The sequence below is a fragment of the Cyprinus carpio genome, chromosome A3, assembly GCF_018340385.1.
Source record: "Cyprinus carpio isolate SPL01 chromosome A3, ASM1834038v1, whole genome shotgun sequence".
Lineage (NCBI taxonomy): Eukaryota > Metazoa > Chordata > Actinopteri > Cypriniformes > Cyprinidae > Cyprinus > Cyprinus carpio.
In genome coordinates, this window is record NC_056574.1 from 2902320 (window position 1) to 2930074 (window position 27755).

At 37.2% G+C, this 27755-nt stretch overlaps 3 protein-coding genes across 3 annotated transcripts; all 3 read right to left on the reverse strand.

The window, feature by feature from the left end:
- Positions 1 to 2433: 2433 nt before the first annotated feature.
- On the reverse strand, positions 2434 to 4410 carry LOC109092895 (E3 ubiquitin-protein ligase TRIM35-like). Its single transcript, XM_042715323.1, has 5 exons — positions 4298 to 4410; positions 3833 to 4064; positions 3737 to 3759; positions 3544 to 3665; positions 2434 to 2555 (listed from the first exon to the last, which is right to left on the reverse strand). Exons 2-5 carry the CDS (start codon positions 3938 to 3940, stop codon positions 2434 to 2436), a joined length of 375 nt encoding a protein of 124 aa, XP_042571257.1. The 5' UTR covers positions 3941 to 4064; positions 4298 to 4410.
- A 3617-nt stretch (positions 4411 to 8027) lies between these two features.
- LOC109093519 (zinc-binding protein A33-like) lies at positions 8028 to 13056 on the reverse strand. Its single transcript, XM_042734017.1, has 5 exons — positions 12433 to 13056; positions 12213 to 12308; positions 11586 to 11820; positions 11286 to 11426; positions 8028 to 10117 (listed from the first exon to the last, which is right to left on the reverse strand). Exons 1-5 carry the CDS (start codon positions 12823 to 12825, stop codon positions 9612 to 9614), a joined length of 1371 nt encoding a protein of 456 aa, XP_042589951.1. The 5' UTR covers positions 12826 to 13056; the 3' UTR covers positions 8028 to 9611.
- A 5499-nt stretch (positions 13057 to 18555) lies between these two features.
- LOC109074717 (tripartite motif-containing protein 16-like) lies at positions 18556 to 22691 on the reverse strand. Its single transcript, XM_042715332.1, has 5 exons — positions 22620 to 22691; positions 19957 to 20235; positions 19681 to 19737; positions 19270 to 19317; positions 18556 to 19076 (listed from the first exon to the last, which is right to left on the reverse strand). Exons 2-5 carry the CDS (start codon positions 20213 to 20215, stop codon positions 18556 to 18558), a joined length of 885 nt encoding a protein of 294 aa, XP_042571266.1. The 5' UTR covers positions 20216 to 20235; positions 22620 to 22691.
- Between the last annotated feature and the right edge of the window lie 5064 nt (positions 22692 to 27755).

Below are 27755 nucleotides of genomic sequence, written 5' to 3' on the forward strand. Positions count from 1 at the left end.
AAGTCTTTAGATGTTTTTGAAAATGAGTAAAGACTCAGCTGTTGAATTGAGATCAGGAGGTCATTCCACCAGCTGGGTGCAGTCCAGGAAAAAGTCAGTGAGAGTGATTTTGAACCTCTTTGGGATGGCACCACAAGGCGTTGTTCACTTGCAGGCGCAAACTTCTGGAGGGTGCATAAGATTGAACTAATGAGCTTAGGTATGTTGGTGCCGTGCCAGTGGTCGTCTTGTAGGCAAGCATCAGTACCTTGCAATTTGATGCAAGCGGCTACTGGTAGCCAGTGTAACCTGATGAGGAGGCAGTAACGTGAGCTGTTTTTGGCTCGTGAAGACAACCCTCGCTGCAGCATTCTGTATCAGTTGCAGAGGCTTGATAGTACATGCAGGAAGGCCCGCCAGAGGAGAGCATTACAATAGTCCAGTCAGGAGAGAACAAGAGCTTGGACAAGAAGTTGGGTGGCTTGCTCTGACAGGAAGGGTGTAATCTTCCTTATGTTGTATAAGGCAAATCTGCAGGACCGGGTCATTGTAGCAATATGGTCTGTGAAGCTTAACTGATGATCCATCACAGCTCCTAGGTTTCTGGCTGTCCTGGAAGGAGTTATGGTTGGCCGAACCCAGCTGTATAGAAGTTGTGATGAAGCGATGGGTTAGCTGGAACCACCAGCAGTTCTGTCTTAGTAAGGTTGAGCTGAAGGTGATGGTCATTCATCCAGCTAGAAATGTCACTCAGACAGGCTGAAATGCGAGCAACTACCGTCATGTCATCCGGTTGGAATGAGAAGTAGAGTTGAGAGTGTCATCAGCGTAGCAGTGATAGGAAAAAGCCATGCTTCTGAATGACAGATCTAATGATGTCATGTAGATGGAGAAAGAGAAGTGGTCAAGTACTGAGCCTTGAGGAACCCCAGTAGCAGAAGTTGTGACTCTATTCCAGTTCACTGCAGCCGATCTTAGCCTCGGCCATGCAGGCTCCACTGGCACTTAGCATATATCCAAGGAAAGGGAAGAGATGGTTTGTACATGAAGCTCACACTTCTCAGCTTTACAAACAGGTGATTACCAGCCAGTCTTTGTAGCATCTGCTACAAAACATGACAAAAAAAGGACAAGAAGGTGAAATCAGGGGCAGGGGGTAAGGACATTTTGTTGTTATTGCATTTTGCCCACATTAATCAATACATGGTCTGAGAGTGCCATTTTTATTTTCCACAAAAAACAAAAAAAAAAAACCTGAGGCAGTCTGAGAAATGAATGGATGGATGAACCCTTGCCGTACTGCCTCCCCCACATGGTTCTCCATGGCCTTGATCTTAAGCAAAGTTGGGGATAGGCCTTGTTTTTGGGTACCTGGCACCAAGTCAATGGTGCAATCTTTGGGTCAGTGGGGAGGAATTTTAAAAGCCTTTTAGTTAAACACCATATGGATGTCCTGATATTCCATGGTACATTGAATGGTAACTCCATATACTGCGTGTAAAGTGGTAGAGAGGCGTGAAATGGGGTCATGCAAGTGTTAAGGCGCTGATGTAGGGCTCTGACTTGTAAATGGGTGGGGTCCCAGACAGCAACAAGTGTCGGCCCAGATCGCGACCCCACACCTGGCCAGCGTGGATTTCACCGGGCCAGATCTGGGCCAACACTATGTGGCTGTCTGGGGTGGGTCACTTCTAGGACACAATCTGCCCCCAGCAGTCATCCATCTACTGCTGTAATAGCCTCAATAGCTGCATTTCCACTGTCGGGCCAGTGCGAGCCAGGGCTTAAAACGGGCCGGGCGGGGCTAATAGCCTCGGGCCAGTAGTGCACGAGGCCAGAATAGCACAGCATTTCCACTGTCGGGCCAGAAGCTCCGTTCTTGGCGTCACTATAAAATGAAAATTTATTTATTTTTATCAAATTTAATAAATGTATAAAATTTATTGATCTGTTGTGATCATCACGGCCCAATCAAAGCATTACTGATATGTCAGATCAACAGCACTGTGATATAGATTAAATATTGGAAACACGGATGACTGTAAAGATTAAAGCAGGATGATCCAAACCTATCTGTAGTAAACATTTAATAATTAGTGAACGGCAGGATCCTCAGAGAGGAAGAACACAACTGAAAGGAATCACAATAGAAGAATGGGAAGAGTGTGTGAGTGAAGGTGGTTTGTGAATGTGTAGATGTGTAATAGTTACAGGATCAGAGAATGACACCGTTCTCTGTCATAGTCCAGATACACTCTCACACACTCAAGATCCTGTTCAAACTGTCCATATCGCACACTCCAGACATCATTGTTATAGAAATCATCTCCTTCCTCCTGGTTTGATGCTGGTGGTTAGGCCCAGACCTCCAGCATGAATCCTCCATAACCTCCACATCCCATCAGTGTGTTCCTGAGTTAAAACCCTCTGAACCCAGAACACAGTAATAGATCATCAAATCTCTGGGATTATCAGGAAGAGGCTGTTTGTTCCGCTGTATTCCACACTGGTCAGATCATCAGCCATTTGAGATCTGGATGAGCAGTGTTTCTGGATCTGGATCAAAATCACAGGAGCTGATGAGACACAAATCAACAGATGCTTTTATTCTGATGTTAATATAATGATCAAGAGTTGAACCTAAACAGATTATTATGTTATGACAGTTATGACACTCGTCCTGTTGATAAAACACATCAGATATTTTCCTTTGATCACTATCAGTGCTGTTATAGTAAAACAGATTGTCTCTGACAGAACTGTTATTAGTTTAAGCACTTGTTTTTATTTTCTGTGTTTAATGGCATCAACTACAAACATTAAATGTGTGATTCAAACATTTGTGACCCATTAAAAAAAAAAAAAAAAAAAACTGATATTTTGGAAACGTTAAAATAAAAATCAAACAGTCAGACCTGTTGAGATTCTCTGTTGTAGATTAAACACTGTAAACCTTCTGTGTATGAAACTAAGTATCTTCAGCATCATCTGATCATGTTCATTAAACTGGCTCTTACTGTGTGTCTTTGTTTTTAAAATACTTTTTTACTGTCGGTTGTGTTTGACTTAGTCATTAATAATCTGTCATTTTTTCATATTTTAGGATATAGTAACTTTTTCTCGGTGTGGTGTGTGGTGAGTAATTGAAGCAGGTTCTTCTGGTAAACACATCATTATTCGAGCCGACCCTCATCATTGTGTTTCTTCACTGGAAAAATCAACAGACATGAAGCAGCACTTCTTCTAGAAACGCTTTCAAAATGGCAGGATTCATGGAAATCTCCTTAATAAAAAAGTTATTACAATAATAAATTCCAAGATGTTCATGAATGTTCCTAAGTGCAATTCCTGAAAAGTTCTTAAGACGCTCTCTAATATTTTCTTAAGAAATATATTCTTGTAGAATATTGTAAGCAGTTTTCAAGTTATCTGACTACTCTTCCACTCATGAGGTCGGCTTGTTTAATACAACAAATACTTCAATTGTTTTGTGGTAAATATTGTATAGTACTTTGAGTCATAAAAAACTGAATGTGTGCGAGGTCAGATCTTCTGCAGACTCACTGTTCTGGACGATGTCCTGCATCTTCTTCCAGACTCTGAAGGGCAGGTTGCCCAAGTAACGTGGCACATGAATCAAAGCTCCAGAAGGAGTCTGTGGATCCGGCTGTGATGAGATCTGGACTCTGGAAGAACATTCAGGATCAGAACTGCAGTGTCTTTGGATCAGAAGCAGAGACAGCAGCAGATCACTCACCTTTCCATCGTGACTGGAAACTCCTGCAGAACAAACACACCATTGATCATCAAGAACTCAATCAATCATCAATCAATCAATGATCTGAAATCAGACCTTCAGAAAGCAGACGTCACTGGCTTTCATCATCTCCTCCATGTCTTTGATTGAGTGTGAAAGAGCTGAGATGTGTCTGTTCATCTCCTCCAGCTTCTCCTTCATCATCTGCTTCTTCTGCTCCTCTTCCTCCCTCAGTGCAGTGATTGTAGCTTCTTCTTCATCTCTGAGAAACTGATGAAGCTTCTCAAACTGCTGTTTAATCTGGACGCTCTGTGAGCTCAGCTTGAGACTGAAATCAAACCACATTCACTTCAATCTTCTCCATCAACACACATCAACACAATCTCATCATTCAGACCTGAGAGAAACTCAGAGACAGACATATAACGATCCAGAAGCAGATTGATGATCGTCATTTACACAAATAGTCTGCTTGAGTAATTATATTAAATATATCATATCATAACTGTATCTAGTGATCTGCAGCTGTAATGAAAATGACTCTGGATTCTGTTTCCTCACCTTGATGTGTTCAACTGTTTTCTCAAACTCTCCTTTCATTTCTTCACGATGTTTCAGATTTTCTTGTAAGGACTTCAGTGATGTATTGAGCTCCTCCTAGAATTGAACAAAAATAGATTAAAAACACCAGATTACAGTGAAGAGAAGACGATACAATGATCATATAATGCAGGGAAGAAAGTATTTGCCCCATTCTGATTTATTCTGTTTTTGTGTACATCTCAGAAATTAAACTCTAACATAAAACAAAGAAAACTAAGTGTACACAAAGTAGGCTACAGTTTGTAAAGGTGATTGAAATAAATCCATCTGCACAGTAGCAAACCTTCCCAGAAATGACTCATCCTGGAAATCACATAAGAGCCAAGAACAACATTAAATAAACTGTTTGGTTTTGTTTTTTTTTTTACCAAAAAAGCCTATAAGAGAACATCCGATCTTCAGTCTGTAAACTGAAGCTCAAATGCATCTGGATTATGCAGCAACACAATGAATCATAGCACGAGTAAATCCACCTCAGAATGACTCAAAAAAACACAGTAAAAGTTTTGGAGTGGCCTCGTCAAAGTCAGGCAGTTTAAAAGACTGATCTCCAGTTATCGCAAGCACTCAGCTGCAGTTATTGCTTATAAATGGGGTGACAGGCATCATTTTTTTTTTTACTTAAAAACAAAACTGTATTTTGTATTTACTCAGGTTGCCTTTGTTTTATGTTGTATTTTATTTAAAGATCTAAAACTGTTTAGTGTGAGACACAAAAACAGAAGAAATAAGGATGGGCCAAATACTTTTTCACATCACAATATGTCATTTGAACAGTGTTGGGGGTAACGCGAGTTACGGAATCAGATAACTTTTTTCAAGTTTTTTCAACTTTTTTCGTTACATGACTCAAGTAATGCGTTACTAATAACTCACAAGCAACGTGATCCGATTACTTTTTACGGCAGTTACTTTGTTTTCCCATGTATTGACTGACTCGTGTCCTCATGTTGAGAGAAATCAGGAGTAAATAGAGGCGTTGTGTGCGCGGTGTAAACATGATCTTACTGTAGATCTAGAGCAAATGTCAACATGCATTTATTCATCTCACTGAACACAAAAACAGATTGAGTATTCCTCAAAGCAGTCAAATGCAAACTCAGAATAGAAGGCAAACCTGCAACAATTAAATGTTAAACAACACAAATATCTTTTATTCAATTTAATCTAATTTTATTAACCAATGTCTTTGCTGCTGCCCTTCAATGATCACATTCAACCATACTAATAAGCAAAAATGACTTTAGATTAACATTTGTGTTTCTTTTTGTTATTGCTGAAAAGAGAAAAAATAGTAACGCGATTAATTACTTTTTTTAGGAAGTAACACAATATTGCAATGCATTACTTTTTAAAAGTAACTTTCCCCAACGCTGCATATGAAGTTTAGAAAAGGGAAGAGGGAAACATTGAGTGCATGAATGTGATATATGTGTTTATGACTAATTATTATTCTTTACATATAAAACAAGAGACACTGCATGTCTTACCTTATATGAGGGAAACCGCTTCTCCGATGGGTCTGAATATGTGTGATTGTCGTGTTTCTGTGAGTTTATACACACTAAACACACCGGCTGTTTGTCCTCCTGACAGAAGAGTTTGAGTTTCTCACTGTGTAAACTGCAGATCTCCTCAGATCCTGATGAATGACTCTCATTTCTCTCCTTCAGGAACGACTCGCACAGGTTTTTTTTTAACGCAAGGTTAACTGGAGGATCGTGTTTAGAGTCTCTCCTGCAGACAGGGGACACTCCTGAGTTTTCTTGGTTGTCCAGAACTGCTGGAGACACTCTTTACAGAAACTGTGACTACATGATAAAAATAACAGGAGCCTTGAAGATCTCACAGCAAACAGGACAAGAAAGCTCTTCTGCTGATACATTCAATGACGCCATTTTCACTGTTCGAGCTCCAGCGATCTACTGCAGTCACTATATGTGCTTCAAGTTCACTGCGCGTCTACTCGGCGGTGTGCGGTAGATTAAGACGCTACCGTCATGTTCTTTAGTAAATCCTCCTTCGGTTGTCATATTTATTCATATTCGTATTCATATTTACGGCCTTCTATTTAAGTTTTCAACATTTATTTAACTATACTTATGTATTTTTTTTATTTTTTATATATTTTTTTTTTTACTATTTTTGGGTTCAAAGCTGTATATTTTTTCCACTTTTTTATGTGGAATGCTGCTAAATTAATGCATAATTTGGATTATGTTTTGTACAACTGTCGTTCTACTTACAGTTAACATTATTTTATATCAGTTGGATCCATGGATTATTATTATTATTATTATTATTATTATTTTTTTTTTTTAGAATGACGGAATTAATTCACGTTTTAAGTGTCATAAATGCATTTTATCATTCAATCTGTTAGTCAAATTTAGAAAATTAATAGATTTTTTAATTTGTGCACTTGCGAATAGTTTTTCAGGTCGCTTGCAGGTATGTTTTGTGTGGTATCTTGGAGACGTTGCCACAGTTCTTCTGGATTGAGACAGACTGATGATGATCAGATCAGATCTCTGTGTGGAGCACTGGCTGTTGTCAGACAAAAATCTCAGTGGATTATTACAATTAATGTCAAAATTAATGTTAATTTTTTTTAAAAAATGGTTAAAATATAAGTCGGGTCAAACTGCTATAGAATAATTTTTAAACTGTACGTCGAAATACCAGTTTTACAAAACATAATCCAAACATAGGCATTATTTAGCAGGCATTTCCACATTAAAAAGGAAACACAAAAAATATTACAGCTTTGAAACCCCAATACATACATAAATAAATAATAATAATACACAACATAATTATAGTAAAATAACTAGGGAAAACTCGAAATACAATGGCCGTTATATGAAATGAAACAATATGAATTGTTAGTATGGGGATCAGCTCGCTGAAACACAAAAAGCGTGGCATTAACACCTAAAGTGAACAGGTAACATACTGTACGAATACAGTACAAAACCAGACAGTAGCGTCATAATCTACCGACCCACCAACCGAGTAGACGCGCAGGGAACTTGAAGCGCAGATAGTGACTGGAGTAGCGAAACTGATGTTATAGGAATAAATAATATTATTATAGTCCCAGTTCACGGTTAAACCTTTAAATCAATTTTCCTGATTATACTTACATTAAGTAATGTTTATACCTGATTATATTTACTTAAGTAACATTTTCAATGCAGGACTTTTACTTGTATCAGAGTATTTTTACAGTGTGGTATTAGTGCTTTATATATTATTAGGTAAAGGATCTTAATACTTAATCCACAACAATATTTAATGAGGTTAACTTACAACATTACCCTCCTTGTGGTCACTCTGCACAAGATCAACAAGCTTGTTTGCTTTGCGGCCGCTCTAAATACAAGATAATCATTCAGTCTACGTCAGAGTGTCCACAAATCTTTCTACAGCATTGTTGGCAGCTCGGCCAGAGCGATTTTTATCTTTGTCTTTATTTATTCCTTTTCTTTCTAGCTTGTACTTATTTGAACAATGTCAAAAACTTGGTATTACATGCACTTCCTGTGTCTGTTTGCCTCTTTAAGAAGAATCACTTTATGTATACCCCAATTTTTGGATAAAAGCGTCTGCAAAATGACTAAATGTAAATGTAAATGTAAATGTATGCAAATAATGGTCAGAAATTACAGGGATCAATAAATAAATACAGATAAAAGAAACTTATAAAATAACTATTATTTATTTTGATAGAATGTATTTGACACAGAGAGATGCACACAGACATGCGCTGTTTAGAATGGTTTTGTGTTGAAGAGCAGTTTAATAACAAAATGTTCTCCATCCTAAAATGCAAACAAGTTATGTTTGAACTATGCTAAATTGTGCAAGATAAAAATATTTGGTAGTGTGTAAGTTTAGTGCCCCTTTACGTGAAAACTAGTTTGTAAATTGCTGAGCTCACACTGCACGATTTTAGCCCTAATTTTCACTTGCTGACAGTTTTGTGGAAATCGCCAACAAATGCCGAAAATTGGAGGTAAATCGGGGCTTGTTCACATGACTGACAATCGCGCAGAGTGTGTTATCAAAAACACAATCTGAACAGCACCAACGCATCGCTAATGCCCATGAGATATTTGGCATGCTAAATATCTGGACCTGTCTGTGCCTCACAGTCCTCTAGTGTGAAATGTGTTTTGACTGGAAATGACATCAGTGACAACCTACAGCCAATGAGAGAGCACGGTAAAGGGCAAGGGAAAGTTCAGTGGGAGAAGTCATAATAGACCTTCAGCCAATGAGAGAACACAATATAAGGCAAGGGAAAGTTCAGTAGGCGGAGTCATAATTGATCTACAGCCAATAAGAGAACACAATAGATGCAAAGTAACGTTCAGTGGTAGGAGTCATAACAGATCTACAGCCAATGAGAGAGCATGACACAGGGCAAGAAAAAGTTCAGTGGGAGGGGTCATAACAGACCTACAGCAAATGAGAGCGCACAAAATAGGGCAAGGGAAAGTTCAGTGGGAGGAGTCATAACAGACCTACAGCCAATGAGAGAGCATGACACAGGGCAAGGGAACGTTCAGTGGGAGGAGTCATAATAGACCTAAAGTCAATGGGAGAGAACTATAAACGGCAAGGAAATGTTCAGTAGGAGGAGTCATAGATCTGTAACTAAACATCACTTTGCAGGGCTTCTGCCAGCAACCATTCTTCTCCTTCTTTTTTATCTTATATTTTTTTTCACTGCAAATCAGCCATACAAATTAGATTGCAAGCTTTTTGCAGGCTACCATTTTTGATAAGAATAAATCCATTTTTGTGTGAAAACATCTGTCTCTCGAGTGATCTTGTGCTATTTCCTGTGTCAATTCTCGCATCTGTTTGGTTGTGAAATAGTTTATAGACAAGGCAGATTTGTTGGCGATTCTTCCTATTGAAAAGTTGTGTAATGTGTGATTCCTGTCTGATCTGTCATGAAGTGTGCACACAACAGCAACTAGAGAATACCCCAGACAGTCGTGCAGTGCGCGAAGAACAGCGATCCAATGACTTTGAAAATCCTGCAGTGTGAACCCGACATTACACACAGCTGGTATTGTTGTATAAGAGCAATATGAGAGTGTGAGTGTTGCTGTAGTTCTGATATCAGTCATGTGATCATCACGGCCCAATAGCAGAAGCACTGATATTCAGATCAACAGTCTCTTACTCGTGTGATATGGATTAAATATAGTAAACATAATGAAAGCAGGAAGATCCCGATCTACAGGAGTAACGTTTACTAACTATTGAGCGGTAAAATCTTAAGAGTGAAAATAGTATAACAGCTGAAGAATGGGAAGAGTGTTTGAGTGAAGGAGGTTGTGAATGTGTGTAGATGTGTGTTAGTTACAGGATCAGAGAATGACAATGTTCCTCTGTCATAGTCCAGACAAACTCTCACACGCTCAAGATCCTGTTTCACACGAAAGCCAAAGTCAGGCTGCTCAGACAGGCTGTACTGATCATACCACACACTCCAGACACAAGTCTTATAGAAATCACGTCCCTTCCTCTGGTTTGATGCTGTAGTTACTCCGAGACTCCAGTCTGAACTCTCCTTGACCTCCACATCCCAGCAGTGTGTTCCTGAGTTAAAACCCTCTGAACCCAGGACACAGGGATAACATTCAAACCTCTCTGGATTATCAGGAACAGGTTGTTTGTTCCAGCTCCATTTCACACTTGTTAGATCATCAGACAGAACGAGATCTGGATGAGCTGTGTTTGGATCCAGAATCAAAGGAGCTGATGAGACACAATCAACAATCATCACAGATTATTATGAATCTACTGATCAAAAACATCAAACATTTTCCTCTTATAATGTTACATGCACTGGGATTTATGCTCAGTCAGACCAAAACATTAGGATTTTTCACTCTGCTCAAGTGGTTGCTGTGCTGTTCATTATCACGACAACCATATGCGTGTCCAGGGTGAATGTGTTTCTTGTGTATCCTGCTTGTAGCAATTTAAAATATCATGCATCTGAAGCTGTATTTACACATATTGAGCAACAGCGCGTATTATAAGTTTATTGTTTTAAATGCTGCTTACTCATTTATGAGAAGGACCCAAGTAGAGGACCCATGCACAGTTACTTTCCACACAGCCAATCCAATCTGACACTCCACTGAATGCACTATGTTCTTCATTTTTGTGCAATATAAACCCCTAGTAAATGTATATTTTCCTTATATGTATATTTTTTTCTTTCAGTTTCATTTAAATTTGTACTAAAATAACTAAAAATAAATGTATTTTGAATTTTAGAATCAGACAGCCTTTGAAAATTACCCCTCCTAGTGTCAAACCTACTCTAAATTATACTGTTTTAACCTGATTAAACATGAATACCGCAGTGGGTGGGGTAAAAATAATGTTCTGTGGGAGATTTCACCATATAGCCCACAGTTGCTATTTTTTGTGGTCTACAACATGAAAGAAGGCCATTATTAAATGTGCATGAAAAATGTAGAAACACTACACACAACTTGCAGCAGCAAGCATCACAACAGAAAGGAACCTCAAGGTAAATGTGTGCAAATTTATAGGGCCCCATTCCTATATTTTGCCTGGGGCCCCTAAATCACTAAATCCGCCCCTGCCAAGACTTACATTAACAGAATGCTCAACTGAGTCAAAACTATTGGCCCTTAGCTTCCATTCTATGGTTGTGTTTTGATCAGCTTCCAAGATCACTATTTCAAGCATTGATCAGGGAGTCGATCATTTTAAGAGCTGTCTCAATCACAAAATCCACTGTGTGCAATGGAACGATCGCTACTTACAAAAATCCCTCACTATTTTCTCTAAACAGAAACTTCAATTGCATTTTATGAAGTGCAAAAGATAAAATGCATGGGCCAACTACTTCGAGACTACTGTTCAGATCTGTTTGGATCAGACTCACTGTTCTGGACAATGTCCTGCATCTTCTTCCAGACTCTGAAGGGCAGGTTGCCCAAGTAACGTGGCACATGAATCAAAGCTCCAGAAGGAGTCTGTGGATCCGGCTGTGATGAGATCTGGACTCTGGAAGAACATTCAGGATCAGAACTGCAGTGGATTTGGATCAGAAGCAGAGAGGGATGAGACAGCAAGCAGAGACAGCATTGGGTCTGTAAACTTTTGATGAACAAACACACAATTTATCATCAACAACTCAATAAATCAATCAATCAATCAATCAATTAATGGATGATCTGAAATCAGACCTTTAGAAAGCAGACATCATTGTCTCTCATCATCTCCTCCGTGTCTTTGATTGAGTGTGAAAGAGCTGAGATGTGTCTGTTCATCTCCTCCAGCTTCTCCTTCATCATCTGCTTCTTCTGCTCCTCTTCCTCCCTCAGTGCAGTGATTGTAGCTTCTTCTTCATCTCTGAGAAACTGATGAAGCTTCTCAAACTGCTGTTTAATCTGACGCTCCGTGTGCTCAGTTTGAGACTGAAATCAAACCACATTCACTTCACTCGTCTCAAAGACTCAACTAGAGCATGAATGAGTGAGTGGATAAATATGGGTTAGTTAACTACAACTTTAACTTTCTGAAGCACTATCAAAGCAACCAGCACTCAGAGGCTTTGCTTACATTTTACATTTTTAAAAACTTCTTAATATGAAATAAGTAATTTCCAAAAGTGAGGGGTGCATGTTACTCCAGTTACAAGGAGAAGGATGTTCTTATTCTAGAGAATATCTGATTGATCAAAAATTCAGAGACATTCAGAGAATATATATATATATATATATATATAAACAGTCAATATAGGAACATGTAATTATGTCAGACAAAATGCTGCATCTGTTCTATAAAATGTATAAATATCAATCCTCACAATGATGTGTTGAAGTGTCTTCTCAAACTCTCCTTTAATGATTTCTTTGTGTTGAAGTTCCTCCTGTAAGGAATTCAGTGTTGTGTTGAGCTCCTCCTGGAGTTTAAAGTAAAAAATACATATATAAGACACCAGATATTTCTGTAATATATTAACATTATATGAGCAAAATGTATGGATTTATGTCCAGCTTTAATCATCAAATATAAATCTGTCTTACCTTCTGTGATGAAACCACTTCTCCGATGGGTCTGAATTTGTGATTGTCATGTTGTTGTGAAGTAAAGCACACTAAACACACCGGCTGTTTGTCCTCCAGACAGAAGAGTTTGAGTTTCTCACTGTGTAAACTGCAGAGCTCCTCAGATCCTGATGAACGAACCTCATTTCTCTTCTTTAAGAACGACTCACACAAGTTTTTTAACGCAAGGTTAACTGGAGGTTGATGTCTTGAAGATGTCCTGCAGACGGGACACTCCTGAGTTTCCTTGCTTCTCCAGAACTGCTGGAGACACTCTTTACAGAAACTGTGACTGCATGATAAAATAACAGGAGTCTTGAAGATGTCATGACATACGGGGCACATATAATCATATTCAGCTGTTGAAGCCATTTTGGTTGTTGTTGAGCTTTACTTTCACTTTTTTTGAATGATGCTTTCAAAAATGAATCACACAGATCCGCTGTTTGTTCAGAGACTGCTCAAAAACCCTTCTTGAAAGCATGTTTCTTTATGCAGCGCAGATCCTGTGAGCCTTTGTCGAGACATCGAGAGCCAGTCTGACAGAAGAGAAGAATGAGTCCGACTCTTCCTGCTGAGTGTCGCTAGAGGGCGGAGCTTCTGGTCACGTGTGTGTGTGTGTGTCAGATGACTGCATGTTTACACGCACACCAGTAACCCCACAATGCAAGTAAGCTGCGCTTACACGACTTTATTAATAAATCAGGTTATTTCCCTTTAGTGACGTCAGTATATAATCATTTGCGTGTCTCACTCAGAGTATTCCATATGTTTGTCATTTGTGATGTTAAATAACGCTTGCAACATGTCGCGCGGAGCTTACAGCTCATATTATCCCCTCGTGCAGTTATACAGCAGCGTTTCGACTGAACCACTTCTGCTGCACGAGATGAGAGCGCTTTTATAATTTCCTGAGGCATGCTTTTGTGATATATTTCCTTTTTTTCTTTACTGCAAAACGTTTGCTCTGTCTAGAGGCACTTAAATCTGCACTAACGATGCGTCCCTGTCACGCATCACGCATGCGCACTTCAGTAAGCCGACAGAAAGCGCGTTATTGCGTTTACATGCCGCGCGCAATCAGAGCAAGAGACAAACATTTCGAGGTAAAAAATCGATTGAATGCAGTTGAATGGCTTTTTTTAGCACCATTTTTAAACTTTAAATATTTGCTTGCTTTCATTGTATGTAATTATGCGAGTATCATTAGATATAAAAGGATGCAAGTTATTAACTTTTTAAATTTTTCATTTAAAAATCTTGTGTTAATCATGTCTAAATATTTATTCAAATAAAGAACCTAAAAATAAAGTAAGCGGGTATGACCTGCAATACAAGTACCTAGTGGGTAAACCATGGCATTACAAATGAAAATTATTATTATTATTATTATTATTATTATTATTATTATTATTATTATTATTATTATTTCTGAACACAAAATGACTCTAATTTTTGTCTCTTTACTTAGGAATTTAAAACCCTTTTCTCTATTTTAACCTTAAATACTACACTAATTGTAATATAAGTAGTAGAAACATGAGGAAAAAAAAAAAAAACATTTTAATTCATTAATGGACCATAATTATTGCACAAATAGTATTTAGTACCAAAAGATCACCTCAAAATATTAAATAAATATTAGTGAACTAAAATATACAAGACTTATTTAACCCATTTGTGCCCAAATTATTCTGAATGGTTTCATGCATATAGTCATGTTAATAGTGTCCTATGTGAACATGTTCTGCATTTATTTATTTTTTATTTTTATTTATTTATTTATTTATTTATTTTTCTTGAAAATCGTATTAGGTAGGCAAATATGTTGTATTCACCCCTTCAGTGTAAAATTTGAATAGGAGGAGAGCTTTTGGCATCTAACTCAAAATAACTGCTTTCAACAGATCAATCTTTATTCATAAACAAATTTATCATGCATAAAAGTTGAAGAACATTTGATGCAAACCCCCAAAAAAGGCTGCATCTAGCTTATTATCTCTTGAATATGATAACAACAAATCCATTTGTATTAAAATGGTGGAACATAGTGCAGAACAAAGAGCAGCCATTAAGGTGACCCAACAGGGTGTTGTGTATCAATAAGTTAAAAAATAAATACAATTAAGAAAATATTATATCTATATAATAAAAAGGGTATACCTGAATGAAAATTACGCATTTAACTGTTTGGTTACCAACATTCTTCAAAATATCTTCTTTTGTGTTCAACAGAAGAAAGAAACTCATAAGTTTGCAACTTGAAGATGACACAATGATGACACAATTTCCATTTTTGGGTGAACTTTCCCTTATGTAAGCAGTTTTCATATAAGTAGCCTACAATGAGTACTGCAGTGAAGGTACACGTAGATGTATACATTTACATAAACATATTTGCATACTATACTTTGTGATATATGTAAAACATCTGTAATATGTAAAACATCACATATCTAATGAATAGGCACATACTGATTAGGTCAAATGGATTAACCCTGACAAAAGTCCTTGATATTCATGAAATTAATGATATTCTTTTTAAAATATATGATTATTTAAATAAGTATCATGTGTAGGCTACACCCATGATTGTTTATTTATTTACTTATTATTGAACATGCAGGTATTTCCATTCTTAGAAGCGTGTTAAATGAAAATAAATGAATAAAAATAAATAGAATGAAGAAAATATTACATCTATATAATAAAAAAGGTACTGCATTTTTTTAGGCCCATAGTATCCAATGGCTGACTGTAATAGGTGATTTCATATAATAATTTAAATGTAAACTCATAACTTGTCTGAATTTCGATGAATTTGGGTCCTTGACCAATTAGAATGAAATGCATCCAAACTGGATAAAGGGGCCTCAATATTTTGCCCCTTACGAGACATAATGTCATAAAGAGAGAAAAAGATCATCTACAGCAATTATTCCCATGTGTTAGCTCTTTATCTTTCCATTCTTCCTTTTGTGTGACTGACTGAAGTTAGTGAACTGCTGCTGTCACCCCCCATGGCCACATCAGACACAGAAGAGGGGCAGTAGAGATGTGGAAAGATTGCTCTCTCATCTCCTCCTTTTGACAGATTTATTTCCTATCAAATTAAGGTCTACTGTACAGTAGAGATGTCAGTTAAAGGGTTAAGTTATGTTTTGGTTGGGATATTATGAAAGCAAAAGGCAGAAAACAAAACCAATAACCTTGATTTATTAACCTGTTAACACAGTATACACCATTTCCCCATGATATGTTACAAGTTATTTGCCCACCAGCAACTATTTGCCGCTTGGACATTTGACTAAGTATACAATAAACTATACATCTCCTGGAAGATTTCTTTTGTTTGGATGATTCTAGAGACCTTCATGATTATGTAGATATATATATATATATATATATATATATATATATATATATATATATATATATATATATATATTATATATATATGTCAACAAAAAAATACTTATTAGTAATATGAAAATTACATTTCTTTGGTAGGGTTTGCCTTCGCCGTGATTCCTGGAAGTATGGGTAGGAACTTGACAGCCTCATGTAACAGGAAGGAAGTGAATACCGTATTTTTTTTTTCTTGAAGTCCTAAATATTTCTAGTAATTTTGCTTGGCCCAAATGTGGCCTCAAGCTGGCACTGCTGGCCTCCTGTCGGCAATGGCATGTACCCTTTCAGCCAGAGCTGGGCCATTGTGTGGCAATGACGGCAGGGCGGGGATCCGGCAAACAGTATGAGGGCCGATTGTTTGGTGGGAGGAGTGTGGCCCAGATCAGTCAGGTGATATGTGGCCCAAATCAGGCTATGATCTGGCAGCATATTATGTGACCCATGATAAACAAGATGCATGATAATGGTTAAATGATCACATACATTTTTAACGAAGTGTAGTATTGTTAATATGTAGTCTTTGAAATGGCAAGTCAAAACAGAATTAAACATTATCATTTCAAAATTAAGCAAAATTAGTCAAGTGCATTAAACTCCACTTAATTAAAATTGTATTAAATTTTATATTATTATTCTTGGTACAAATAATCTTAGAATCCTTACATGAAAAGAGAGAGAGAGAGCGAGAGAGAGAGAGAGAGAAAGAGAGAGAGAGTGAGAGAGAGATCATTTAACCATCATGTAATAATTATTTGGTTTACCATGAGGCACATCATTATTATTAGTATGCTGTCATGCACAAGCATTAAATAAAATGATCATGAAAGTATTTTATTTTTATTTAAATCCTCTGTATCCATGTGATGCTTGGTGTGAGGAACAGAACAGATCCAAATTCAAACCGCATTCATCGGCGATATGTATCTCCTTCCTCTGTAGCTACAGTAACAATTGAAAAATGTGCCGTTAATAAGTTTTACAACAAGTTTTACGGCAGCGATATCAAACGCTCATTGGCTCTCGCCGATTTCGTCATAGATTGCGACATGCCATGTTTCCAGTGATGCGTGTTTTGAATGAGAAACGCGCGCCTTAACGGAGTGGATCGGGATAGTATTTTCAGCGTTTAACAATTTAGATTATTCCGTGCTCCTCGCACTACTATTATATTCTGCCAGAGAGGACTGCAACTGCAATGTATCGTCACTTGGACTACTGTGGTACTGCTCTTTGACACACCTGTAATAAATAATTATGATTAAGTTACATGTGTCTATCTGTTACGTTTCTCTTATAGAATGCATTCTTTATATACTCACTCTTTATTGGTTGATTTGTTCTTTATAAAAATACATAGAAAAATCAATGCAAAAGGTATTTTTTTTTTATTTATGTTTTTTTTTAATTGCACAGTTACATGATGTGTGAGTTTTAAGTCTGATTTTCTATTCAGTTAAATGTACTTTATTGGCATAGTTTGTGTGTACATTAATGTACAGATGTGGGCCGGATCTGGGCCAACACTATGTTGCTGTCTGGTTTACCAAAGCATGTCACAAAATGAATAATTGTGATTATAGTAATATACAAGGCAATAATCTGAAATATTAAGATTCTGTATTCCCAGACAGCAATATAGTGTTGGTCCAGATCCGGCCCACATCTGGCCCGCATGAAATCCAACAAACTGCTTGCTGTCTGGGTTGGGTCTGGGCTATATAAGGCTCAGGTGTGGCTCAGATTTGGAGATTCTGGTTTACTTAAGGCTGGGAATTGGCACCAATAATAAAACCTGTTTTGGCAGTTCAGGGACAGTTAAGGTTGATTAACTGGCTGAGATTCGGCCCGGTTATGGCCCATGTGTGGCCCTTGTCTGTAATCCAGTTCGGGGCCACTTCAGGGCCGTCATTCTTTGCGGCACTTGGGCCGAGGGAAAAGTGATTGTGTGGCCCGGATCTGGGCCAGAAGACATTTGCTATGTGGGTATTTGGTTGTTTGCCTGCATGTGATTGAGAAATAAAACATGGATAACATCTAGAAAAATATTTACAAAAGGAAAATGATAACTATAAACTGCAGCAACTATAGTTGCCGGTGGGCTTAAATGGGTTAACTGAAAAATAGTTAAGCTGTATGGTTACATTATAAGTAAGCAATATACCTACCTAAGGGTTAAGAAAACCAGAATTAAATGATACTGTAACTGTCATCGACGTAATAATCAATGCATAATATGCTGTAAAAAAATAGCTGCAAATACCTGTATAATGAATCTGTCGTAGAGTACAAATACAATAATGGTGCAGCATCTTCAGTGCATGAACCCCTAAAACACACCTGGATTACAAGATGGTTAATAAATCCCAATTCTACATAAATTATAAATGAGTGATATGACATGACGAAATAAGAAATAAAGGTGAACAGAGTTTGAGAAAAGCACATACACACAGTTACTCATCATGAAACACACACACACACACACACACACACACACACACACACACACACACACACACACACACAGTCTATATTTCTGGATTTCTGATACATTTATTCTGACTGTTATTCCAGTGACAGAAGCTGCAGTATTAATGTCATGAAGAGACTCTATAACACCTCACTGTTACTGATTCATCATGCAGCTCAAAGCATCATGGGTAGAATCTCTCGTCAGTCTCTTCTGATTCATCAGCACAGTTTCACTGATGATTTATAATCAAGATAAAACCCAGGATAGAGCGGCTGAGTGAATGTGGTCTGGACTCTGTGGATGAGGCTCATTGTGTCTGAGACGCTGTAGAAGGACAGAGTTCCTGCGCTGTGATCCACAAACACTCCTATTCTCCTGCTGACGGACTTCACAGAGAGATTAGTCCATGTGTCATTGTGCATGAAAAAGTATCTGTCAGGATAGCAGATCAGACTCCAGGATTTAGCACTTTGTCCAAACACACACTCATCACCACTTCCCTTCCTGCGGATGCTCTTATATGACACCGATATATACACACAATCACCACTCCACTCCAGCTCCCAGTAACAGCGTCCAGTCACACTCTCTCTACACAACACCTGATGATAATAATCAAATCTGTCTGGATGATCAGGATAGGACTGGACTGTGTAAGTGTAAGAAACCACTCTGTTGCTGTCAGACAGACGGAGGTGTTTATATGCTGTGTTCAGATCCAGAGTGAGCTGATGGGAATCTGATGGAGAAAAAACACATCTGAATCAGGAATTATGAATCTGATCTTTTCATGTAGCTGATCTCTTCACCTTCAATGTGTCAACAATGTCTCAGCTTCACAGATATCCTGTGAAAATGATCATTTACATCATCGATTATAAAACTGATCTATAATATAAGACACTCTGTATGTTTTTCTGCTTGTGACTTACATTTTTGGAAGTCATTCCTGTTGTTGAGAGCAGTGTTGGTGGAAATGACTGTGGAAATCAACAGACATGAAGAGTGTCATTATCATATCAAGAGAAAATGATCCCAGCATCCATTGCCATCACACGCTGAACTCCGCCAACACAGATACAAAGATAGTTAAAAAAAATGATAATAATAATAAACATGTCACCATATTTAATTTGGCATGAACTGATCAAAGATTTGATGTGAGAGGGAATCTGACTTGATTTTTCACTTTGTTTTGCTTCAAAAACTTGTATTTAACCACTAGGGATTACTTTAATGCATAATCAATTGTTTTTTTGTAATTATAATTATGGCTTTTAAATCACTTTTTTGATTTACAACATTGTAGTAACCTTTTTCTATTACAAGTTTTGTGTTCTTACCTGAAAAGCTAGTTGAAGATGTTCCTCGCGGGGGCCGTGCAGTGCTTATGTCTGTTGCTGCAAACAGAAAGTAAAGTGTCAAGTTGAACTCAGTACCTGTAGTAGTGTCATCTATTAAAGATACTACAAACATGAAGTGGCCAAGAGCATGCAAAAATGCGAAAAATAATGGAGTTTGGGCCTTTTTCATATTTCAAATATATTTAAAAAAAAATCAAATCTTTTGTTTCACTAAACGGCACATTTAATCATTTAATTTTAACTTGAACCTGTTACCTTGCTTGTGATTGTTCTCCAGCTGATTAGCCAGATTATTCTTGTTCATCTTCCTCAGGATCTCCAACATGATCTTCACTGCTTCTTCTAGTCCAAAATGTTCCACCATAATATCCACTGTTTTAATCCTATCTGCATTCTCCATTTCAGAATTTGATATATCTTTATGATGTATCTTCAAGTGCCATTGAAACTCCTCTAGGTCATCTTTTACTAGATCCTTCAGTGTCTTCAGAAGCAGCTCTTCTTCCAATGCCATCGTCCTTCACCAAGTCACAGCTGCAGGACAAAAGAAAAAGATCTGAATTAGTTTCACTCTTAACACGTGGACCCGAGTGCGCAAATATTATTTGGATTATGAAATGAAGCTGTGACTCTCAGAGTCAAACCCATCTGTTAAAGAAGTCCTATAATGCTGCTTTTTTACAAGATATAATATGTCTCAGGTGTCAGAATGTGTCTGTGAAGATTCAGCAAAAAATAATAATAATAGATAATTTATTATGTAAATGCCCCTGAAAATAGGCTTATTGGAAGTTACCTAGCTGGGACTATTTTCAGGCGCTGCGTAATATCACTGTGCTTGCTGCACCCCTGGTACCGCAGCAAAGTTTCTTGATTATTACGCTGGAATGAGAGTATAGTTCTAGCCATATCGGCCTAGAAAACCACAACTTTTCATTTTCCGTCGGTCTTAGTACATGATGTAACTACAGAAGAAGAAGAAGTTTTAAATAGGAAAAATATGGAAACTCTTTGGTCATTTTTGACCGAGATGCTAACCGTCTAATCAGATTCAATTATCCATGCTAAGCTAAGCTAAAAGTGCTACCGTCAGACCCAGAGATCAGCTGAATGGATTCGAAAACAGTAAAACTCAACTGTTTAACTCTGGGGGAGTTGGAAAATTAGCCTTTTTTTTTGTTTTAAAGTGGAGTGTTCCTTTAAGAGCTTTTATACTACAAAAATATCCTGTACATTTCAGAACATAAAACTTCCTTGTTATTATAAAAACAGCTCTTTTTTAAACCAAGGCCAGAAAACAACTAGATTTAAAAAGCATGTGATTATGATGTCACAGTAATGCGAAAGACCGTCTTTGCAGAAGATCAACTATTTCTACATTATCGCGTCTTTGGCGTTAGAGCATTATTTGTTTGTATTCAATACATTTCACTGTGGATTATTTGGTAATTCAGTCACAATTTCAGCGCAGGCTTTGCAAAAAGACTATTACGATATGGATCCGACAGCACAGAGCCCCATAAAACAACAAAAAATTGTAAATCGTGCGCACAATTTACTAATTCATTCCTTCTGTATTTAATACTTGAATGTATCTATAACTCATTCCCAACTCAAAATAAAACCCAATTAAAGTGTCTCTGTCCATAAGATAGCATAACAGCAGCAACAGGACAATGCGGACAGGAAGTAGAATGAATTATTATTTTGTGCACACGATTTACTTAAAACGAGGAAACTAATTATTATTTTGTGTGCACGATTTACTTAATAACTTGATTTTGTTTTCTTTTATATGTTCCTGTTAAAATTTCAGAGTTCAGCTCAGAGCTCGAGCTGCAAGGAAGCCAAGTTTGTGCTGTCAATCATCATTACAAGGATATATATAAAAAGCAGTCACTGCGGGATCCAGGTGACAATTCTTTAGGCATCCCTCCTCCTCCCTATCTCCACCTCTATTTCTCTTATTCTTCCTCTGCACAGTGTTGTTTTGGGGGTTGAGCTCGAACCATGAGTTGGGTTCGAGTCTCCTTCAAGGACAGCAAACTAAGCTCATTTACCATTAACTATTAAGACTGAACGGACAGACAAACTCATAAAGTATGCGTTTAAAAAGTCTGTCAGTTTGAACTTCTGTTATATGGTTTTCTGAGCACACAAACTAGAATAGCCAAACCTTTCATGCCAATGTCCAGTGCACGCAAAGTTCCCCCTAAACACAGCTGGTTATGTCTCTGACCATAATCAGATGAGAAAAGAAATCACATATATATATATATATATATTAGGTCTGTGAAACAGTGGTGACTACACACTACTAATTCAACTCAACCAGGACTCGTGTGCCGTATGCCTCAAGGAATTATTTGAGAAATGTTGTCACGTGTTCATTCCCGGAAAGAAGGCAAAAAATTCTAAATTACAATGGAGGCGTTTCAGGGAGTTCAGAAACAGTGCACACTTTTATCGAGAAAAACTCCTGCTGGAGTGACTTTGAAACATTGCAGAGCTTCATCATGTGCAAACTGCAGCATTACACACTAAAGAAAGTTGAACGTGTAAAAAAACATAACACAGTCAGCGATTCCTCACGCAAACAGTGACACAAAAGAAGGCAGACACAAGACAACAAGCTCACAGTGAGGTAGTCAGTTGTGCAAGCCGAGGTTTGACACAGAATGTTACTGTGGACAGAATTAATGAATAATATACACTCGCATGATCAAAATAAACAAGTTGAAATAAAGGTTGTGAGATGGTTTTGTATATTTATGAAGAGAGATCATAAAGCTGTTGTTTAAATCTGCTATAATTGCTTTTAAAGATCAAATAATTGATTTTTGTTAGCAATCAAAATCTAAAGTTAAATGAAATGAAGTCTATGTCTATCAGTACATTATAAAGTAGTATTTACTAACCACGAATAATGATGAAGATGTTTCTTGTTCCTCGACTGAACTTGTGTCTAGAGCAGATTATTTTGAAACTTCTTTGAATTCCGTGTGTTTTTTGAAGGACTGTGGAGGGGGAAGCTTTCTTTGGAACCCAAACCTGTTCTTCTAGAAAAAAAAAAAATACCCTGAAAAAAATTATAAACGCAACACTTTTGTTTTTGCCCCTATTTTTCATGAGTTGAGCTCAAAGATCTAAGACTTTTTCTATGTACACAAAAGTCGTATTTCTCTCAAATATTGTTCACAAATCTGTCCAGTGAGTATGCTGGCCATGCAAGAACTGGGATGTTTTCAGCTTCCAGGAATTGTGTACAGATCCTTGCAATATGGGGCCGTGCATTATCATGATGCAACATGAGGTGATGTTCGTGGATGAATGGCACAACAATGGGCCTCAGGATCTCGTCACGGTATCTCTGTGCATTCAAAATACCATCACTAAAATCATAGATTTTAACTCAAGTCGGCCCGTCATGGCCTTCTTTTAGCCCAAAAATCGACTTTGAAAACAAAGTCTTTGTTTGGTCCGTCTGATTTGGTCCAAATTTAGCTCAAGATCAGATGTCTTACTTAGACCACATATAGTCCTAATATGGCCATGAAAAGAATTTGATCACATTGCAGTTATTTCTCGATGTGGTACGTCTGTTTCTTAACATGTAATATCACTATGGTTCATCAATGTATAGCCTACAAATATATGTGACCCTGCCTGTGAAAACCCAGCTATTTTTTTTTTTTGTGATTTACTGTTTTCTACATAAAATCATCCTTCATAAAGATGTAGAACATTCTCTGAAAATATAACCTTTATATATTTAATATTGACTGAGTAAGGCCATGTCAAAGATTGAAATCATAGTGAAATTAATGGTTGAAATCAAACTTTGATGCTTGTTATCTCATAATTAGATTTTGAGACTTTAGCCTGGATTTCACAGACAGGGTCACATATTTACTGTATATAAATAGCCAATGGGTTTATAATAGAAGTATGCCATAAAATTAAATTTAAATTATGCCATACAAATAACGATTTAACTGCTGTTAAATTCCTTTATAATGTATTTTCCCTGCTGCTTCACGATGCACATGCACTATTCAGACATTTCTAAAGGTAGGTCGATTTGCTGTTAAGTTCCTCTGTGTTCATCTTTCAGTTGTCTGGTATGTTTGTGCCATGCACACTGTTTCTTAGCTCAGCTTACTATTTCAATTAACTTCTGTTGTCTTCATCCTTTGGGACTTACTGTTACACTTATCCTGTAAGTTCATGATTCAAAAAGAAAATGTGAACGAAAACAAACCTATTAAACGGCATTAAAATATAAAAATTTAAATGATGGGTAACTATATGTTGTTGTTTTTTACAACCCTGTTCATCAAAATGTCATCCAATGAAAAATTCTAATGCAACCACATTTTTTTTGTGACAGGTTTTCATTAGCCTCATTGCATTCTGTGTGTGTGTGTGTGTGTGTGTGTGTGTGTGTGTGTGTGTGTGTGTTTAGCATGTTCAGCATATTTGGACCCTTTCCAACAGTGGTGAAGGTGCAAACATTCACTAATGCTCAAGAACAAAACACACTTCATTAATGTAATACTTCTCAACAGTATTGTGTTTGTCTTTGCATATATTTCCAATAATTAAGTTTCCAATAATTATAGCCCTTATTAATTATGGCTCTCAGTCATTGATGTTTACTAAAATTGTGTTATTTACAATCCCCCATTGTTAAAAATTGTTTAAAAAAATGGTACACCTAAAACCACAAGTGGGTAAAATCGACCCACGCACATGACTACTGTTTTAATATGGCTAAAAAACGTATTATGTCACTGTATTATGCCACTGTGTTTACAAAGTAATGTACATAGTCAAGAAATGTTTATTTTAGTCATCAACTATGGCTTTGTCCTGTTGTTTTATATTCAATAGACAATATATGAATAATTCATATATTAAACCTGGGCCCCAGTTAGTCAAGTACAAACTCTAAGACTATGGGCCATAGTTCTAGAGAGAAGAGCGGCACCACCCCAGGAAGGATGAAGACCATCTCTTTTCAACAGGTTAGGGGCCTCATTTATAAAACTCTCCATAGATTTCACCCTAAAAGTGTGCATATGCTCAGAAGCTAGATTTTGCATATGCCAGAACCTGCGCAAAAATCCCTTTATAAATCCCAGTCAGGGGAAGATTGTGCATGTGTGCATCTCCACCTCATCTCCTCCCCGAAATAACCATATATGGAGTTTACAACGCCTAGTTTTACTATGCATAACCTCATCTGCATATCATTTCCATGCATATCCCTATCTATGACACAATGTTTAACAACGTCAAAGATAAAAGACATTAAGGAAATATGAGATACGGACTATAAATGCCATTTGTATTTCTAAAAATCGTACGATATCCTTGTTATGTTTTAGAATAAATATATCAAGATAAAAACAAAAACTGTTTAAAATAGTTGTAAGATAAATATTTTAGAATAGAGTTGATCTCATTCTTTTACACTGGCCAAATAGTAGCCAATTTCAATTGTTTTAAACAAATATAAAAATAAATAATTCAAATCAAACTAAATTTATGCAGTTCAACACATTAACACCTCTGCAGCTGCGGTTTTACAGTAAGATATTATCATTGGACTTCTTCAATCCAGATAATAGACCGTTCGATCACTGAATCCAGCAGCGTCTGCCATAATATTGAAGTAAGTGCACATCATTAATCACTGTTCTCCATAAAAAAAATTTTCTCACAACATGAGATCTGCACTTCAGTTTAAAGATGAATTATTGTGCACCTATAGGGCTCCTCACTTTAAGTAAAAGAGGAAAAGTGATCAAGCGCATTTACTACAAATATGTCTAAATTCATATAATTTTGGTTTAAGTTCTGCATAATGACTTTATGTAATTTCAGTCCTTATCTCCATATGAGAGTGTAATATTTCATGTAAATGTATATATCAACAAGAAAACAGAGCTTAAAATATCAACTTTCTCACTCCAGGAAAAATAGTCTGTACGCATGAGTCAGAGTTTGCATGCAGGTGCACAAATTTTCGCATCAAGTTTGTTTTCATAAATCCCACCTTTTGTGCTGGACGTGGCATACGTGTTTTTCAGGTCTGGTTTTGTGCGTACGCAACGGTTATAAATGAGGCCCCTGGTCTGCCCCAAAAACTCGTCTAATTGTCTATGAAACCTGTTATTCTGCGAGCACCACTAAGACATCCAGTGATGACAGTCTGCTGTGTGTCTTGTGACCACGGTAAGCAGGGAGGGGGCCAGAGCATACATTTCTTTCTTCTCTGATTCGCATTCTTGACATTACAAAAAAACAAAAAACTTCCTCATTTCATCATATTTGAGTCAGTATAAATAGCAGAGTTTGCATTCTGACTGAGCAGAAATTTGTTCTTATTGTTCTTATTCCTGATCACCGAGACAAAACTGAAGCATGTCTCTATTGCACAGCAATGCTGTTCTCCAGGCGCTCTCCTCCTTCACAGGTGCTGCTGTCAAGCATAAGACGGAAGAAACAGAGCCTGGTAATGAACTCCACGTACATAACTTTTTGCCAACTACCTTTGCGAAGCAACCTGGTGATGAACCAGACTCGCTTTTTGACGAGCTGTACGTGGACATGAAAACATTTCTAGACCCAAACTTTGATTTTGATTTCACGGATCTAAAGGATAACTCGACATGCATGCGTGGAAATGAGCCCTACACGCGCCCGACAGGGTGGAAACGTGTCGCCATAAAGGTTCTGGATAAGTATCCTGATGGAAATGGCTGGCTGGGCTCTGCTGGATGGAGGAGTCAGTCAGTGAATGGCGAGTGGCCTGTCTCTTATTATGGAACCAGCATGGATACTTGTAAAACCATCGTTGAGACTCACTTCAAACCAAGTGAACCTCAAAGTCCTAATTGTAGCAGCAGTGGAATCTATTCGATGTATGACCTAGATGAGGCTGCTAAATACAGCAACACGTTTAAAGATGTCGATACTGGAAAGACCTATAAAGTCCTTCTGCAGAACAGAATCAACCCCGACAAGAGAAAAGTGTGTGAGGACAAGAAATTCTGGCTGATTGAGGTTCCTGAGGGAACCCTGCCTGCTAAAGAGAAGAGGATTGTGGAGTCGTCGATTCGTCCTTATGGGATTCTGTTCAAAGAGGTGTAAAAGAATACATCCAGCCGCCTGCTATCCTGACAATGAATGGACTTTTACTGCTTGAGGGGTTATGATCTTAATACTATTTTTTGGTATATTTCTCTATTATATTAACTTGATGAAATGGTTTTGCCTCTACATTTTTACGTGCAACTTTTTTATTATTATTATTCTTAACTTGCAAGAAGATTTAAGTGAACTTTAGTAGAAAATATACAGAGAGTGAATGTGCACAATGTTTTTTTGTCAACCACAGAGAAGGTATAATATCTTGTTATTACACTTGATTGTAAACTTCTGAATGAGAAAAAAATGTTCTGCCTCAATAAAAGATGACGTATAGGATATATATATATATGGCATTCTGAATGTTAATAAAATGTCTCCTCTTCATTTCTTCACATTCACATCTACTTTGGTCCATTTCAGTTTATTTTGCTACTGTACAGTCTTTAACCTCCCTCACTTTTAAAGGGCACTTTGTGATTTAAAATACCTGAAAAGTCATAAATGTCATGGTGCTGCCCACTGTAAAGGTGCAGTAAAGTATTTTATTTTATTTTTTAATGAACAAAAAGCAATTACATAGCGAGTACTGAAAACAGTGTTCAAATGTTGTTTGTGAACTGTGCATTAAACAAGCATGAGCTTGAGTCCATCTGTCAAAACATCACAACCAGATACAGATCATATATGGCATTTCATTTCTTTAAAGAATTGCCACACTTCACTCGTCCCTCTAACATTTTTTTCTTGTTTTTATCCATTGACGAAAATGTCAATATATTTTGCTCATAGTTTTTGTCATTTAGAATGAGTTTTTATTTCGTTATGATCTCATTTTCTTGGGTGAAAATAGTTGTTGATAAAAAGTAAAATGCTGGGTCCAGTGATCCATTGCATGT